Genomic DNA, 14,310 nt, shown 5'->3' with positions numbered 1-14,310 from the left:
CAGGAAGACTTTCAGTCAAAATCTTTTTGATAAAGTCTTTTTATTTATTTGTTTAATTCTTTTTTCATTTGAGTGATTCAGCTATATTGGTTCTTTTATTCTCTATGATTCATCCATGGTACTGTCGTCTTCTTGGCTCAACTCCTCTTTGTCCATTCTTTCATTTTCACTCTGATCAGTGTTGCTATCACCGGTACACCGTCCTTCAAGTGATGCATCGTCTTCGGCCACGTCTTTAGTTTTACTTTGCTCCGTCTTCTCCTGTTCTACATTATCCAAGCTGCTTTGCCCTCCCTCTTCTTGTTTGATTATGCACACAGAGTCTTGCTGAAAGTTGTCCGGTGGCCTAATGGGGGTCTCCGTTTCCATTTCCTCCACTTTCACCTTCACTGCAACGACTATTAAGACAATTAAGTCAGCAAATTTACCAAAATGGGCAACTAGCATGCAAATGAGGAAAAAGTGACTCATTTGAGAATTGTCTCTTACTCTCCTGCTCCTCTGGCTCAGTCTTGGGCTGGATGAGTGGCACTTTTGGAGGAGTGCTTTGAGGACTTTCGGTGTGTTGATCAGCACCGTCTTGAGCTTGGTCCTGAGAAAGCCTCTTTTTTGTGTGCTTCTTTTCTACAAAAAGCAAAGAAAAGGAGATCATTCTCATGTGTCAAGTAAGACATTACCGATACAAGACTACATATACTTTTCTGAATAAAACCTACTCTTTCTCCCGAAAGAAAAGCGCCGGCATTTCTTGTTCCGCACCAGCTGCTTTTCAATTAAGTCAGCTAGAAAACAGAATGAAACACCAGTCACTTTGTTTCACACTCAGAAACATCTATGCATCACTCATCAACCAGTCACTTCTGTCTGTGACAGTTTAAGGCTGGAGCTTAGTGAGTGTAGTGAACTGTTGCTGTATTTATAATCAAAATTGAAGTGTAAATGCGCTTAAAGAGCGCCTTTTACGCTAATTTCCAGATTTTCAGACTATTGTTGTTGTACACCACTAGAGGAGTTAGCGTTATTCATAGCCCAAAATAGCTTTGGCGCAGATGTGTCGAGGATATGTGCTTTCGCTGACATCACACAGATCCCAGATGAGAAAAAACTGAAATGCAGCATTTAGAGGCGTCTCAAGCCAAGCGTTTGGCTCATGGGGATGACCTCATCATACTCTGACCTTATCTATTGAAACCGTGGCCATTAATCCCCTTTAATCAGAACGCCTCGGTACTCTTGCATTAACCCACATCACTTCAGTGCTCTACATGTTGTTTCAAAACAGTGTTACAGTCCGCTGTATTTACCGACTCCAGGAGGTGACTGGAGCTGGTAGCCCATGAGCTCACACCAGCCAACTGGGTAGATGTCTGGAGACTGGTGGTCAACCCACTGGTCAAACTCATCCTCCCAGCCGTCAAAGTGGATGAGGAGAAGGCGGCCGACACAACGCTTCACGGTGGCCACGCACACGAGCCGTGGCTCCATCAGGTCCACGGCCTCCAGCTTCTTGTTGGGGGAGAAGCCGTGACCTGGGTAGTCCTGAAAGAAGTGTCATATTTATTAGTGTTTTTACATCAATAGATACATTTGAAAAGAAGCCATCCTGTCCTATTAATTCAACTTATAAAACATGTGATAGCAAGGTCATCCTACAACATCTTACAGCATTAAACAGTCTCACGGGCGCAGCTTTTGCTTTGGTCTCCTCCAGGTACTTTTCCCAGGTGAAGGTCTGAGCATCGTAACCTGCCAGGAAATGCATAAAGCGACAGGAAATATATGGTGAAGCTTTTCAGCGCCAGCAGACAAGTTAACCTGCAAACTAAGAAACAGAAAAAACATACCTGGAGGTACAGTGAGAGGGATATTGTTCTTTTTACAGAAGTTAATTGGAAGAATGGCGTGAGAGGAAGCATGGTAACAAAACCAGTCTGAGCCATTGTTTGATATGGTGCCATCAATGCCCACCATCAGGTACCCATCAAACAACACCTGGGAAAAAAGGGGAGTAGAGTCAGAGAGAGGAAAACCAGCGGTAGAGATACAATCTCTACAATCCAGCTGTTAGGTGGAGGAACACACCAACAAGAACCTGGAGCGGGTGGAGAACTGGCTTTTGTAATGCTATGCTGAGCACAACAAGGCTTCAGCAAGACGTACCAGCTGCAGACCAAGATGAAATCAACTCAAACAGTCCTCTCTCAAGGCGGTTTCTATTTTATGGTAAAGACCCTAAAATAATACAGAGAAAACCCCAACTATCAGGAAAGAAGACACGCTGTGGAAGATTAATAATTAAATGCAAAGCGGTGTATAAACACAGTGCACGTATGAAGGAGTTAATCCACATGATGAGAGACCCACTAAAGAAGCAGCTGATTATACTGCTGAGTTTACAGAAGATACCCCTGCCATTAGCTCATTTATGAGCGGGTTACAGTTACAAGGGGATCTAAATCTCTGGGAAACACCAAACCTAGGTGACAGGTGATGAATCCCAAACACACATAAACAAAGTCAATAACAGCTACCTCACCTTGTGTACTGTGGCCACACAGATACTTCCCAAGTTGAGTGGGTCAATGGCCTCCAGCTTCATTCCTTCTTCGAAGAAAGTTCCCTCCATGTAGGTGAACCTCGGCTGAGGACAGTACATTACATTCATGTGAAACAGTGAAGAGGTAACGATGATGATTACTTCAGCTATTTTTGAGTTCTGACTCAAACAATCCGCAGCTTTTGGACTTTGGGGGTAAAGCATGGAGAAATAAAAAATAAATACATTTAATGAATCCTATGATTTTCTAAACTACACCACAATCAAGTGCAGATTTACTGCCAACCTTATAGTACACTTATACCTTTGGAATAAAATAATTCAAAAAGGAAGAAAGAAATGATTAGATCCATTAACTGAAATCAGGCTATGACTTACGTCAGTGTTCATATACTTCCTTACCTTTTTAAAGAGCATGAACGTACTGTCAGAATTGCCCCTCAGACCACTGGAAGACTCCAGATTGTTTGCTATAAAAATAAGAAGGTTTCATATTTTAATCTACAACAAATCTAAGAGGAAAAAGCAAAGTAATCTTCTATCACCAGCACAGTACATGTTACATTTCAGAAAACAGAAATCTTTAAAATCATGTATTTAGTTCAACATCTGTGCAGTTTCATGTCATAAAAACTTTCACTGTGATTACAAATAAAATTATCCACACTGCCAGTGTTATGCTGAGGTCCAGTATCCTTTTCTAAAGTCCGAGTGTGTCTCCAAATATTTCTTTCCCCTTAAAGTTGATTAGTCCTGTTCATATTAACTACAGTGCAGGTCGATGGAGTGTTGTTTTTACTGCTGACTGCTTGGTTTCCTACATCAAAGTTAATTCCCTTTTGCAAGTTTTTGTTCTGTACCCCACATCTTCAGCTCCAGTGGGGAACCCGTTTTCATACTTACCAGGCGCTTTGATGTCATGACCCACTTTTTTGGACCAGCCTATCGGATGCAGGAGGGGACTCCATATGTGACACCAGAAATCTGAGATGATGTTCTCAGGGGTGTCACTTTGGTCCGCGTGCACCAGGCGTACACGGCCACCGATGTTGGTGTCTACGATGGCCACACGTGTCCGGCTCACGTATTTGGAGTCCACCACCTCCACGCGCATGCCCGCCCTGAAAGAGTTCTTCATGCTTTCTGCAAGCTGGAACAAAGAAAAGCGGGAGTGTGGCAGAAAGTTGCTGATTATGTGCTTAATTCAGTGACTTCTATTTCATTTAATCCATTACACTCTTTATAAGTATGACATGCAGGGCAATTCATAACATCAGTCAGTACCTTCAGGTAGAACTCAACAGGCAGAGTGTGGGCCCCCACCAACCTCTTCATCAGATACTCCTTCCAGTCTGGGATGTCCTGCTTCAGATCTACAGACAATCTCTTTGTGGTTTATTCCCCTCTTATTTGTCATATTACATGTTACATAAACATTTTAGTCATAGTGTGTGGTCTCAGGACTTCTTCTGTCAAACTGCATTCTCCTTTTCTGCTCCATCTCACAGGACTTATAGCTCTCTCAATTTCACTTGCAGACTTTAAAAAGAGTACAAATGACCTTGTTAAATCATCACTGGGAACTTTTTCCTATGACTGTGTACACATTAAAGAATCTTTATTTTTGTTATTTTATTGCTATTTTACTGGTTTTTATTGTTGTAATTTTAATGTGTTTGTCAGAAACAGGTCCCTTTTGTAAATGTGACATTGGGACTACCTGTATAAATAAAGGTTAAATAAAAAAAAATAAAAGTATGACATACAAACAACACATTTAACCTGAAACCGTATAAAAGATAAGATCAATTTCTAGTTGTTAACAACAGAAAATGACACATTTGTCACTTTTTATTACTTTAGATTTTTAGGATGTTTTCTGCTGCTCTTTTAAGTTTTATATCATCCTCCATTTACATTTCTCTGTCTTTTATCTTCTGTTAAGCTACAGGCAACACATCTTTCTTCCATTTTATCTGTACTTTATATTAGGGTTGTGCGATATGACCAAAATCTCATATCCTGATATAAGACATCTATCGTCCTGATAACGATATAAATCACAAAAATGTAACATTTTCTGTAAATTCTGTGAATCTCGGGCAGCTCGTCTTGCGGGAAGTGTTTCCAGCTGCGCGTCATGTAGCTGGAGTCGAGTGTTTTAACCGATGCATGAAACGATACATTTTTAGACATAAGTTGTAAAGGCCGCCGTTTTCTTTGTGAGTATTTATTACACGGCGTGCTGCGGGGAAAAGCCTGTTCTAACATTTGAGTCTAAGATTTATTTTTTAGCACCTGGCAGCTCTTTTTTTAATTCTCATCCGTAAATAATCTGCTCTTTCACGTGATTCAGTTTATTTTGAAAAGTCTCAACAAGATCTTGAGCTCGTTGTTGCTAACCATAACGCATAAAAACAGGCGCTTGTCCGTCTGTAGTGTGGTTATATAAAATATAAGAGAAAGAGAGAACTTTTAGAAATTAATATAGCCACTACAGTGACCATCAAAACGATGAAAAAATATTGCTGTAAACAGTTTATTTTGCGACACCACAAAACAAACGATAGCGTAAAATGAAACGATAGACGTTTTTATATCGTCATCCGATATATATCGTTATATCGAACAGCCCTACTTTATAGTTTATTTATCTTTTGATCTGCTAGTAGAAAAGTGCATTACAAAGACTTCTCTTCTTCTTACTGAGAGGATTGCCTTTGTATTTAATTTCTTGCCCACTTGCTGCATCGGTTATTTGTTGTCTTGATTTTGCGATATCACCTTAACTCCAAATTGAACCAGTGAAAGTACTCAGACAGAAGCTCTTGTCTGTTAGAGTCATTCATATATTCTCTAATCACAGAGCTGATGATCAGCATTCATTTGTCTGGTCAATGACCACTAGTTCACATGATCACTTCAGATAACTCGCTCACCTGCTCTTATTCTTTTGAGGATTTAAAGAATAAACAAAAACACCTTCACCAAGGTCAACCAATACTGGATGAAGCAGTTGACTTAGGACCAACCAGAGCATAGGCGCCATTTTTAAAAGCAAACTGAATGTGAATCCTAACCTTGTGGGGGTACCAGCAGCTTGCTGGTCATTGCGCACCATCCGATCGGGTTGAGCTCTCCTGAAACGAGGCTGCACCAGAAATCATGGCTGCTGTCATGCTCAAAGCCCTCGTATCTCAACAGGGCTTTGTATCCTGCAGACAAGAAAGGACGAGAGTAACCTGCCAATGTTGCTACTTTACCAAAATATATTTCACTGTGTGGAAGTTAACATCCTGAACTGTTCCAGGCAAAAAATTCTAACTGCTAACCTGGATGAGTTTATGAGACAGATGAGTGAACGACCAAACAGAATCGAGCTCACGCCAAGATCAAACTAATTGGCAGTAATAACTGACCCAACTTAGCCTGTTAATGCATAACTTTTACAAATAGCATATCACATTTGGATGCATCTGATGTACCAGCGTCAGATGTTTTCTGCAGACTCCGGCTGTTTCATCAGAGGAGAACAGCTATGTTAGACAAATACAGATAGAAACACCATTTGTTGAGGCACTTTTCACTCTGGTACAAACCATATTGATACCAATTTATTCCCGGTCTTTGGTACAAATCTGTAGACAAAACTAAATTTCAATGGTCACTGAGACTTAAAATCTGCATGAACAGATTCACTAGTCTGATCTGTTTGGCAGCTTTACCCCAACATGCCTCAACAAAGCCTGGTTCATCACATGTTCTCTTAGCTTGCACAAAATTTCATAACATTAAGGGTTCATTTACGATCAATTCTGATTGGAACAGAGCACCAAACAAATGCTCCAGTGATTTAAATGATAGATTCAGTCATCTGAGCAAAAAGGTAAGCTGCTATCACAGTGTTAAACCTGAAATGTGCGCTATATGAGTGCAACAACATAAACGGTTCACACATTTACTGCCGTAAAGAAGATGATGATCTCTTGGGGGGGTCAGTGCAACATTTGGTATTACAAAAATCTACCAAAAGACTTCTTTTTAAGATTTTTAAGTGCTCCAGATATCGTCTCCAGTCTCATAGCACAATTTCTTCTGGTTATGAATATGCTGCACTTTATATTCAGCACCATGAGAAGTACAGCAAACCAAGTTTTAAGCTTTGCAAGAGGCAAGATGCATTAAGATTTGGGTCTAGCCAAGAGCCAAATAAAATTCACTAATGAAAAATAAGAAAATAAATGTAACATTAATATATAAAAATGATCTGTGGTTCATTGGGCTGTTAACTGTTGGCAGAAAGATGCACACACCTGCAATCTGGATAACTGTAGCAATCCAGTAGACTTTACTGGGGAGGATGGCATTCGTGTTCAGCACCTCCACTTTCATCCCCACGGTGATGTCATCCCACTGGGCACAAAGGGGAGCCTGTAGGGGGTGAAGCCAGAAAATTCCTTATGGATCATCTGTGTGAAGCATTTTATGTACTCCCATCTTATTTTCCAGCATTTTCAATAGAAACTCCATTTTCTATTGTTTTCTTCTGCTGATGACGGCATGAAAACAGCAATATAATCCTAATAAGCCATTTGAGTTTCCCTTTATTTGATTATTAAGTCAGTTCCCTTAACTGTTAACATCGATGGTAGAACGAGGTTTCCACAAAGGTTAAGAACAATCTGTCGCTATGACGATAAAATGTATACATTTCTTAGCTGTAAGTCTTTGTAAAAACTGCAGAACAGACTCACGTGTCTGAAGCAGGAGACAGATGCAGCCAGAGACGTTTCTCTCTCCAAGTATGTGGTCCAGTCAAAAGAAGCAACAGCAGCTACGCAATGGAAGGAGACACAGAAAATAATTCTCTTTAAGCCACCTTTTTTCTGACTGGCTGCCCCTCGTAAACAGAAGGTGGTTGCCAATGTTGCATCTTGTGTCGGTTCACCAAATTGGAAATCACATGAAATGTGCCGATTGCAGCAGGTTAAGTTAAAAAAAATTATTTCATGCAAACAAGCGTGCTCGGTGACTTTACCATCAACTCCGGTGGCTGCTGGAGGAGCTTTGTTCACTTTATTCAGCACTGTAGCTTTTTTTGTTGGGGGCCTTCCCTAAAGAAGCAAAGAGGGGGAAAAGATATATTTCTCAGAGCCTCTTATATCCATACAGTTGGCATAAACCGTGAGAGAGCATGAGTCACAATCAGATAAAAAAAAACACTCTCTGCCTGCGCTATGCCTGTAATGGCACGCAGAGGTGCTGTCTGTCAGCAAAACTATGTAAAGATTAATTTCATGAGGTTTGGACAAGGATCACCTTTTGTAAAAACTCAAAACTTCGTACAGGCCTTTACAGAGGATCTGCTCTCCAGGTACCCTTCTCTTCGTCAGTATGAAAGTGAAGACAAGGCTATGCAGCAGCTTTTGGTAGGTCAAACCCGTTGAATGGGACATAATGGTCATTTCCAGTTCTGTATTTTTAATTATTTGGCATCACTAGAGTGGTAATTAAAGAATTCCTTGTTTATCTTATTCTAGGGCCTTTGCACATTCATTGTCTAAAAAAAACAACCAACCTCTCTTCTTAACAACAACTTCTTTAAAGCCACTTTTCTCTGATTGGTTGCCCTTTACAAACAGAAGGTTTGAACGATATGTGGGTGTGGCATCTTCTGCATCATACAGAGCCAAGAGAAGAAAAACAACGTCCGAAAACGAGGGCCTTAAGCCTGGGCTGAGAACCCTGGCATGTGGGGTTTCAGTACAAATGTCCTGCCTCACCTGTCTCTGCAGCCATACATTTGTAGGGTGGTCTTCCTCTGAATAGTGGGCATGTGTGAACTGCGTGGGGACGGCGGTGGGTTTGAGAAGCCGGCCCCGGCGGCTCGGTAGGTTCTGCACGTCGTAGTAGTCGTCCGGCTGAAAATGCTTCTGGCACACGAAGAGTTTGCCGAGGACGTAACGGGGGGTCTTTGGGTCCATGTTCAGGGTAAAGAGCCATTGTCTCAGCTTCTCCGGGTCGCTGAGTGGAAACCGATGAAAGACTATGTTTGGCCTTTTTATGGTTAAGCAGGTATCGACGCAACACTTGTGAACCATTTCAGTTTTTAGGAAACAGGTCTGTACCGAGTTAGGAAAGACGACGTAAGGCCAGGACACAGGCTCACGCGTCCCCGCAGAGGTATTTAAGTCCAGCGCGGTCTTCTTCTTCTTCTACTTGTTATTTTTCTGCAGCGCTCGCAGGTAAACAGCCTTTTTTGCAAATACTGCCACCTTGTGTTCAATATTACTAACTATGGTGAAATAAATTTGCTGAAAAATGCCTTAAAATTACATGTAATACTTTGCAGGCATCTACTCAGGTCTGTAAAGATGTACAAGATATTTTTGAATGGTTTTTTATTTCGCTTTGAGTTTTGTTTTAGTTAGCTTCCAGAGTGCTACCGTGGTCAGCACTGGCGTCCTGGGTTCAAATCCACCTTTCTGTGAGGTTTCCATGTCCTCGCTGGGCTCTTCAAGCACTCTGACAGCCAAAGACACACACATTAGGTTGACTGGTAATTCTAAATTAGCCGTAGGCATGAATGGTTGTCTATATTGCTGTGTTGGACCTGTGATAAAAAGGTGACCTGTCCAGGGTATAACCCTGCCACTCACCCTATGCCACCTGGGATAGGTTCAATCCCCCTGTGACTCTGAACTGGATAAAGGGTTGACAAAATAGATGCAAAACAGCCCTACTACGCTTCTGAAAAATACACTGTACCTTAAGCTGACTGCTTTATTCATGGTTTACCTTTTATAATTAGGATTTTCTGATACGCAACATGTATAATTAAATTAAAATAAATTATTATTTGGTGGAGAAACCTTTTTTGGCAGGTACAGTGGTAAGATGTTTCTTGAAGTGGGTCATCAGGCTTGGACACATCCCAGGAGAGATGTTGGACCACTCCTCTTTATAGAAACTTTCTTAATCCTTTAGGTTTCTTGGCTGCTGCTTGGTAATTCTAAGCTTCAGCTCCCTTCACAGATTTTCACAGGGCCGAGGTCTGAAGACTCGCTAGGGAACTCCATGGCCTTAATGTGCTTCTTCTTTAGCCACTCCTTTGTTGCCGGGGGTTTTGGTCACTGTCATGCTGGCAAACCCATCTTCAGTGTTCTGTCTGAGAGAAGGAGGTTCACATCCAAGACCTTACGGTACATGCCCCCATCTATTGCTGACTCAATGCAGTGAAGTCGCCCTGTATTCCTTGCAGAAAACCAGGCCCAAAGCACAACACATCCACTTCAGTGCTTGACTGCGGGGATGGTGTGACCATTCATTTCTTTGGAAATGAACCAACTCACAAATTCAGCAGGGGATCAGATAACTATTTTCCCCACTATAGACGCAGAGCCAAAATCCCAATTTAAATTTTTTTTTTTTCATACTTTCAGCTTTTAAAACGAGTGATTTTTTTGCAATTGATTTCAGTAATTTTCAATAATTCATAGATTTGTGACATAGAAAGTAGCGTGCTGAAGCCGTTCATGGATTCACTACAGGACTTTAGATAATTCTATGGTTTTTGAAACAAATTAAAGCAATCCCACACCTGTCTGAGCTGCTGAGCAACACACTCACGAATGGAAAAACTAGTACATCTCTTTGCCCAATCCGGTGACACTGACTGTGTCAAACTCCCAAGATGGATTATTGAATAAGGCAAGGCAGCTAATTCAAACTGCCCCTCTGGTGGTCCCCAGTGTTCAAAAAGACATAAATAAATAGATTAGAAAAAGTCAAACTCTTTCTGACCTGCAGACGTGCTAGAATGGATGACTTCTTAGAGTTTGATGAATAAGAACGAGAGCAGGATGTACTGCAGAAGCGCTTAGTCTTTGAATAGAAGTTGTTGATATTCCCGGTTGTTCCACACATCTCACAAACCACTGTGGAAAAAAAAAAAGCAATCAAAAAAAAGTTTTTGCTTAATGTAAAACATTATAAATAATAGTGCAGGTGCACCTCACCTGGTCGCTCGTTTAGCGCCTTTAACCCTCCTCCTGTCAGATGTCGTTCTTTACCTATTACATTAGTATCCTCACGCTCTATGGGTGCCATTTCATTGAATCCAGCCTATGAAGGAAAAAAACAAACATCCAACCTGTAAACAGTAGGTGTAAGCCCCCCCCCAACAGTCCAAAATAATTGCTACTCACACTAATAGTTTGCTCTCTTGGTTCAGCTGAAATGGTCCTGTGTTGGATAGAAGGCAGGCAGCCACTGCAGCCCACGCCATTGCAGGAAGGACAGTGCGGACGGACAAACACTGTAGGAGCAGCTCCCGGCCTCAGCTTCAGAGGCCCCGCTGCCAGTCTGGGTTCAAAGTACTCCTTGCCAAAATGCTCATTGCAAAGGTAAGAATTGGGTGTGGCAACCCACTGCATGCGGGTGCGCTGGACCTGCTTCTCCCATTTCCGAAACTCTTCAGGGTCCTTGGGGAATTTAAACAGGGTTACGCCATCTTCGGTAGTTTTTCCACATCCATAAGCCACGCAGTGGTAAGGCATCCTCGGAGCTTACACCATGAGCGCCTTTCATGGATCCTTTCTTCTTCTCAGTTGTGCCGCTTTGTTCTCTGAGCTGTGCAAAGAAAATAAATAATTGTATCTTCCAACCGGAAGTTGGTTTTCTAATTTTCACACACAACCATCTCTAGGGTTTACGGAGAATGGTCCAAACAAGACGAAATATCCAGTGACCAGCAGTTCTCTAGGTAAAAATTCCTCTCTGACCCCAGGGGTCAAAGAAAAATTCCCAGAGTGCTATAACCTGGGAATTTTGCAACCAAGGTATGCTGACCATCACTAAGATGGCACAACCTATCGCTGCTGACCATTTCCACCCCACTGAACAAAGTGTACACATCCTATGGTCACCGCTTCCAGCAGGATTACAAACCATGTCACAAAACTCAAATCACCTTAAACTGGTTTCTTGAACATGACAATGGGTTCACTGTACTCAAATGGCCTCTGTAATCACAAACCTGCAGTAACTGTGTGGCGCCATCATGTCAATATGGAACAAAATCTCTGATAAATGTTTCCAGCATTATGAAGAATAAAGGCATTTCTGACGGCAAAAGAGGGTCTAACCCACTACTAGCAAGGTGTACCTAACAAAGTGGCCGGAGAGTGTGTATTGGCTCTATTTGCCTGATTATGATATTCTCTACATTGAAAACCCTACATTAAAATGACAGGAAGCTTCGCATTTTATTTTATCTGTAATGTCGACATAATGTTTAACAAACACAAGACAGTGAAACATGACAAACAGAAGTTTGTCTTGAAAAGGCGGCCCTTTCATCGTCGTTATTATTATTTCTGATATCGCCGTTAAAGCACAGTTACAGCTGACTGCTTCATAAGTTGAGTCAAAACGTAAACAATGTAACTACTGTACACCAAAGCTAAGTGATAACAATGCTAAAAGTACTTGTGTGCAGTTATGAAGCTGCACTTTGCTCGTCATGACTTCAAACGTGTACTTACAGGAAGTTAGTGACTGCTGGCACTCAGTAAAATGTCTCTTAGGTGCACAAACTGATTTGGGTATCAAATGTTAATGTATCTTCATAGCTGCCCAGTACTGTAATGTGGTCGCTCACATTTTAGCGTCATCTACTTACGCGTGTGCAAGGAATTCTGGGAGTTGATGTTTTTACTGCAATTGGGAAAAAGTCGCGCTCCTAGTCACAAATAAGTCATTTTACAGGCATTCAGGTGTTTGTACGCTGGAAAAAAATAGCCTTCTGTCGGTCTATGAAAAAGAAGTTTGCGGACACCTTGCTATTCAATTATTATTAATCTTAGGCCTTTGCACAGTGTAGAAAAATAAATAAATAAACATAACCAATAATGAGGCAAATACAAACAAATATCAAGTGAAATATGTTTTGTAATTTAGATTACCGCTGCTGGCGTCAGCACTGACAACAAATGGCAGTATCTCTATGAGGCAGTCATTTTTGTTGTCTCTTAACATGCGAGATTTGTTATGCTCCCCTGCAACTCCTAATGGCTTTGCAGTGGCAGTGTAGCAGACTTTGGGCGTTGCCCGGGCTTAATTGCTAGTTATCGGCATCACCTGACAAGGTGTGGATAAAGGCAGACTTCACGAAGGATGCTGTAATGCTCTCCTGCTTGCAAGTTTCAGCTTTGAATGTGTAATGATTTTAAAAAAATCCCTGTGTTTCTGAAAAACAAACAAACAAAAAACTCTGGTGCCAGTCTTGATTTTGTGTTGAGTTAGTATTGCTGGGACATAACAGCTTAAAAGTTGATTGGTGAAATTCCTTGACTTCGAGTTGTGTTGCTCCTAAGTAGTGCTGATAGACAGCAAAAAGTTTTTTTTTTTGTCTACTGTACTTAGCCATATTTTTGCAAGAACTGCTTAACTAACTAAAGAGAAATGCTGGTCAGCACCTTAGAATCGAGGATCCATCTGTGTTTCTCAGAGCTGAAACATCTCATCATCAGCTTTTTGGAGAAGCACCCTCAGAATCATTCCCCGCAGTGACTGCTCCAAAAGCAACCACTGCTAAACTAAATCAATAAGAAAAATACAACTCAGAGGAATGGATATTAGACCTTTGTCTTCATGAGAAGAAGAGTAGAGTAAGTGATGGTATTCACATGTGTGGTTCCCAAAAGGAATACGGAGGAAGAAGCGGGATCGTGCGGTGCACCTTTACTGGTGACACCTTTTAATTAAGGAAAACTAGTGTGAAGCAAACTGAGACAATGCCAAGAATGTGTCGTTTCTATTAAAGTCATCTAGTTTGAATATATATTAAAATATATAATATATAGCATTTATATATATTAAAAATACAAATATTACTATTAAAGAGTGACACACATTTACTTCAATCATAATAAACACACAAACAAAATCAAATATATAATGTTTTGTTTCCTGATCTCGACACTGTCTTCATCAAATGTGTTCAGTTAGGGATGTCTTGACGAACAAGATACTTTGGCAGTTACAGGTACAGCTGCTCTGACACTGATGCTAGATTTAAGTTTTGGGAGGCTTGGAAATATTTAAAATTTCAAATGAAAATTAAAATTACACGGTGGCACGGTGGTTAGCACTGTTGCCGCACAGTAAGAAGGTCCTGAGTTCAATTCTACCATCAGGCCGGGGTCTTTCTGTGTGGAGTCTGCGTGTTCTCCCCGTGTTTGCGTGGGTTCCCTCCGGGTACTCCGGCCTCCTCCCACCGTCCAAAGACATGCAGCTTGTGGGGATAGGTTAATTGGACAATCCAAATTGCCACTAGGTGTGAATGTGCGAGTGAATGTGAGTGTGAATGGTTGTCTGTCCCTGTGTGTTGGCCCTGCGACAGACTGGCGACCTGTCCAGGGTGTACCCCGCCTCTCACCCTATGACAGCTGGGATAGACTCCAGCGCCCCCACGACCCTGAAAAGGATAAGCGGAAGCGAATGGATGGATATTAAAATTATTTAAATTAATTCGCTTGTATTTACTTATAATTTTGACAGCTGGGAAGTTTTGTTAGACCACATTAAAGCAAAGTCATGTTAAAAAATAAAGTTTGCTTAGGAATGTATGCAGTCCTGTGAAAAACTAAGTATACCGATACTGCTAATGCAGAAATTAACAGGATAAGTAGCAGTTAGGTTTTGCTAATCAACTTCTCAGAAGTGGATGTTGCAGCAAAAAAACAGAGAAA

General features: G+C 41.3%; 1 protein-coding gene across 6 annotated transcripts; it reads right to left on the bottom strand.

Moving 5' to 3' along the window:
* Positions 1-21: 21 nt before the first annotated feature.
* l3mbtl2 (L3MBTL histone methyl-lysine binding protein 2) lies at positions 22-13,150 on the bottom strand. Of its 6 annotated transcripts, none has more exons than XM_085171443.1 (18): positions 13,036-13,150; positions 10,765-11,188; positions 10,576-10,681; positions 10,361-10,494; positions 7,596-7,671; positions 7,312-7,391; positions 6,871-6,988; positions 5,638-5,772; positions 3,842-3,930; positions 3,461-3,707; positions 2,960-3,027; positions 2,537-2,641; positions 1,845-1,992; positions 1,664-1,746; positions 1,305-1,539; positions 717-782; positions 490-624; positions 22-398 (listed from the first exon to the last, which is right to left on the bottom strand). In XM_085171443.1, the coding sequence occupies exons 2-18, from the start codon at positions 11,113-11,115 to the stop codon at positions 103-105; spliced, it is 2,472 nt and encodes an 823-aa protein (XP_085027569.1). In that variant the 5' UTR covers positions 11,116-11,188; positions 13,036-13,150; the 3' UTR covers positions 22-102. The 6 variants fall into 6 exon arrangements, with proteins under 6 accessions (XP_085027569.1, XP_085027567.1, XP_085027568.1 ...); XM_085171441.1 differs by lacking the exon at positions 13,036-13,150 and adding an exon at positions 12,523-12,645; XM_085171442.1 differs by lacking the exon at positions 13,036-13,150 and adding an exon at positions 12,240-12,365.
* Between the last annotated feature and the right edge of the window lie 1,160 nt (positions 13,151-14,310).

Source organism: Neolamprologus multifasciatus, chromosome 8, assembly GCF_963576455.1.
Source record: "Neolamprologus multifasciatus chromosome 8, fNeoMul1.2, whole genome shotgun sequence".
Lineage (NCBI taxonomy): Eukaryota > Metazoa > Chordata > Actinopteri > Cichliformes > Cichlidae > Neolamprologus > Neolamprologus multifasciatus.
This window is presented reverse-complemented; position numbering and strand designations above follow the sequence as displayed.

Coding starts and splice junctions, on each gene's coding strand:
- l3mbtl2 (XM_085171443.1), bottom strand. CDS start 11,115: ATGCCTTACCACTGCGTGGCTTATGGATGTGGAAAAACTACCGAAGAT. Junction 3,931..5,637: donor GCTGCTGGTACCCCCACAAG/GTTAGGATTCAC, acceptor GATTGTCTGTAG/ATCTGAAGCAGGACATCCCA. Junction 1,993..2,536: donor GTGTGGCCACAGTACACAAG/GTGAGGTAGCTG, acceptor CTTTTTTCCCAG/GTGTTGTTTGATGGGTACCT.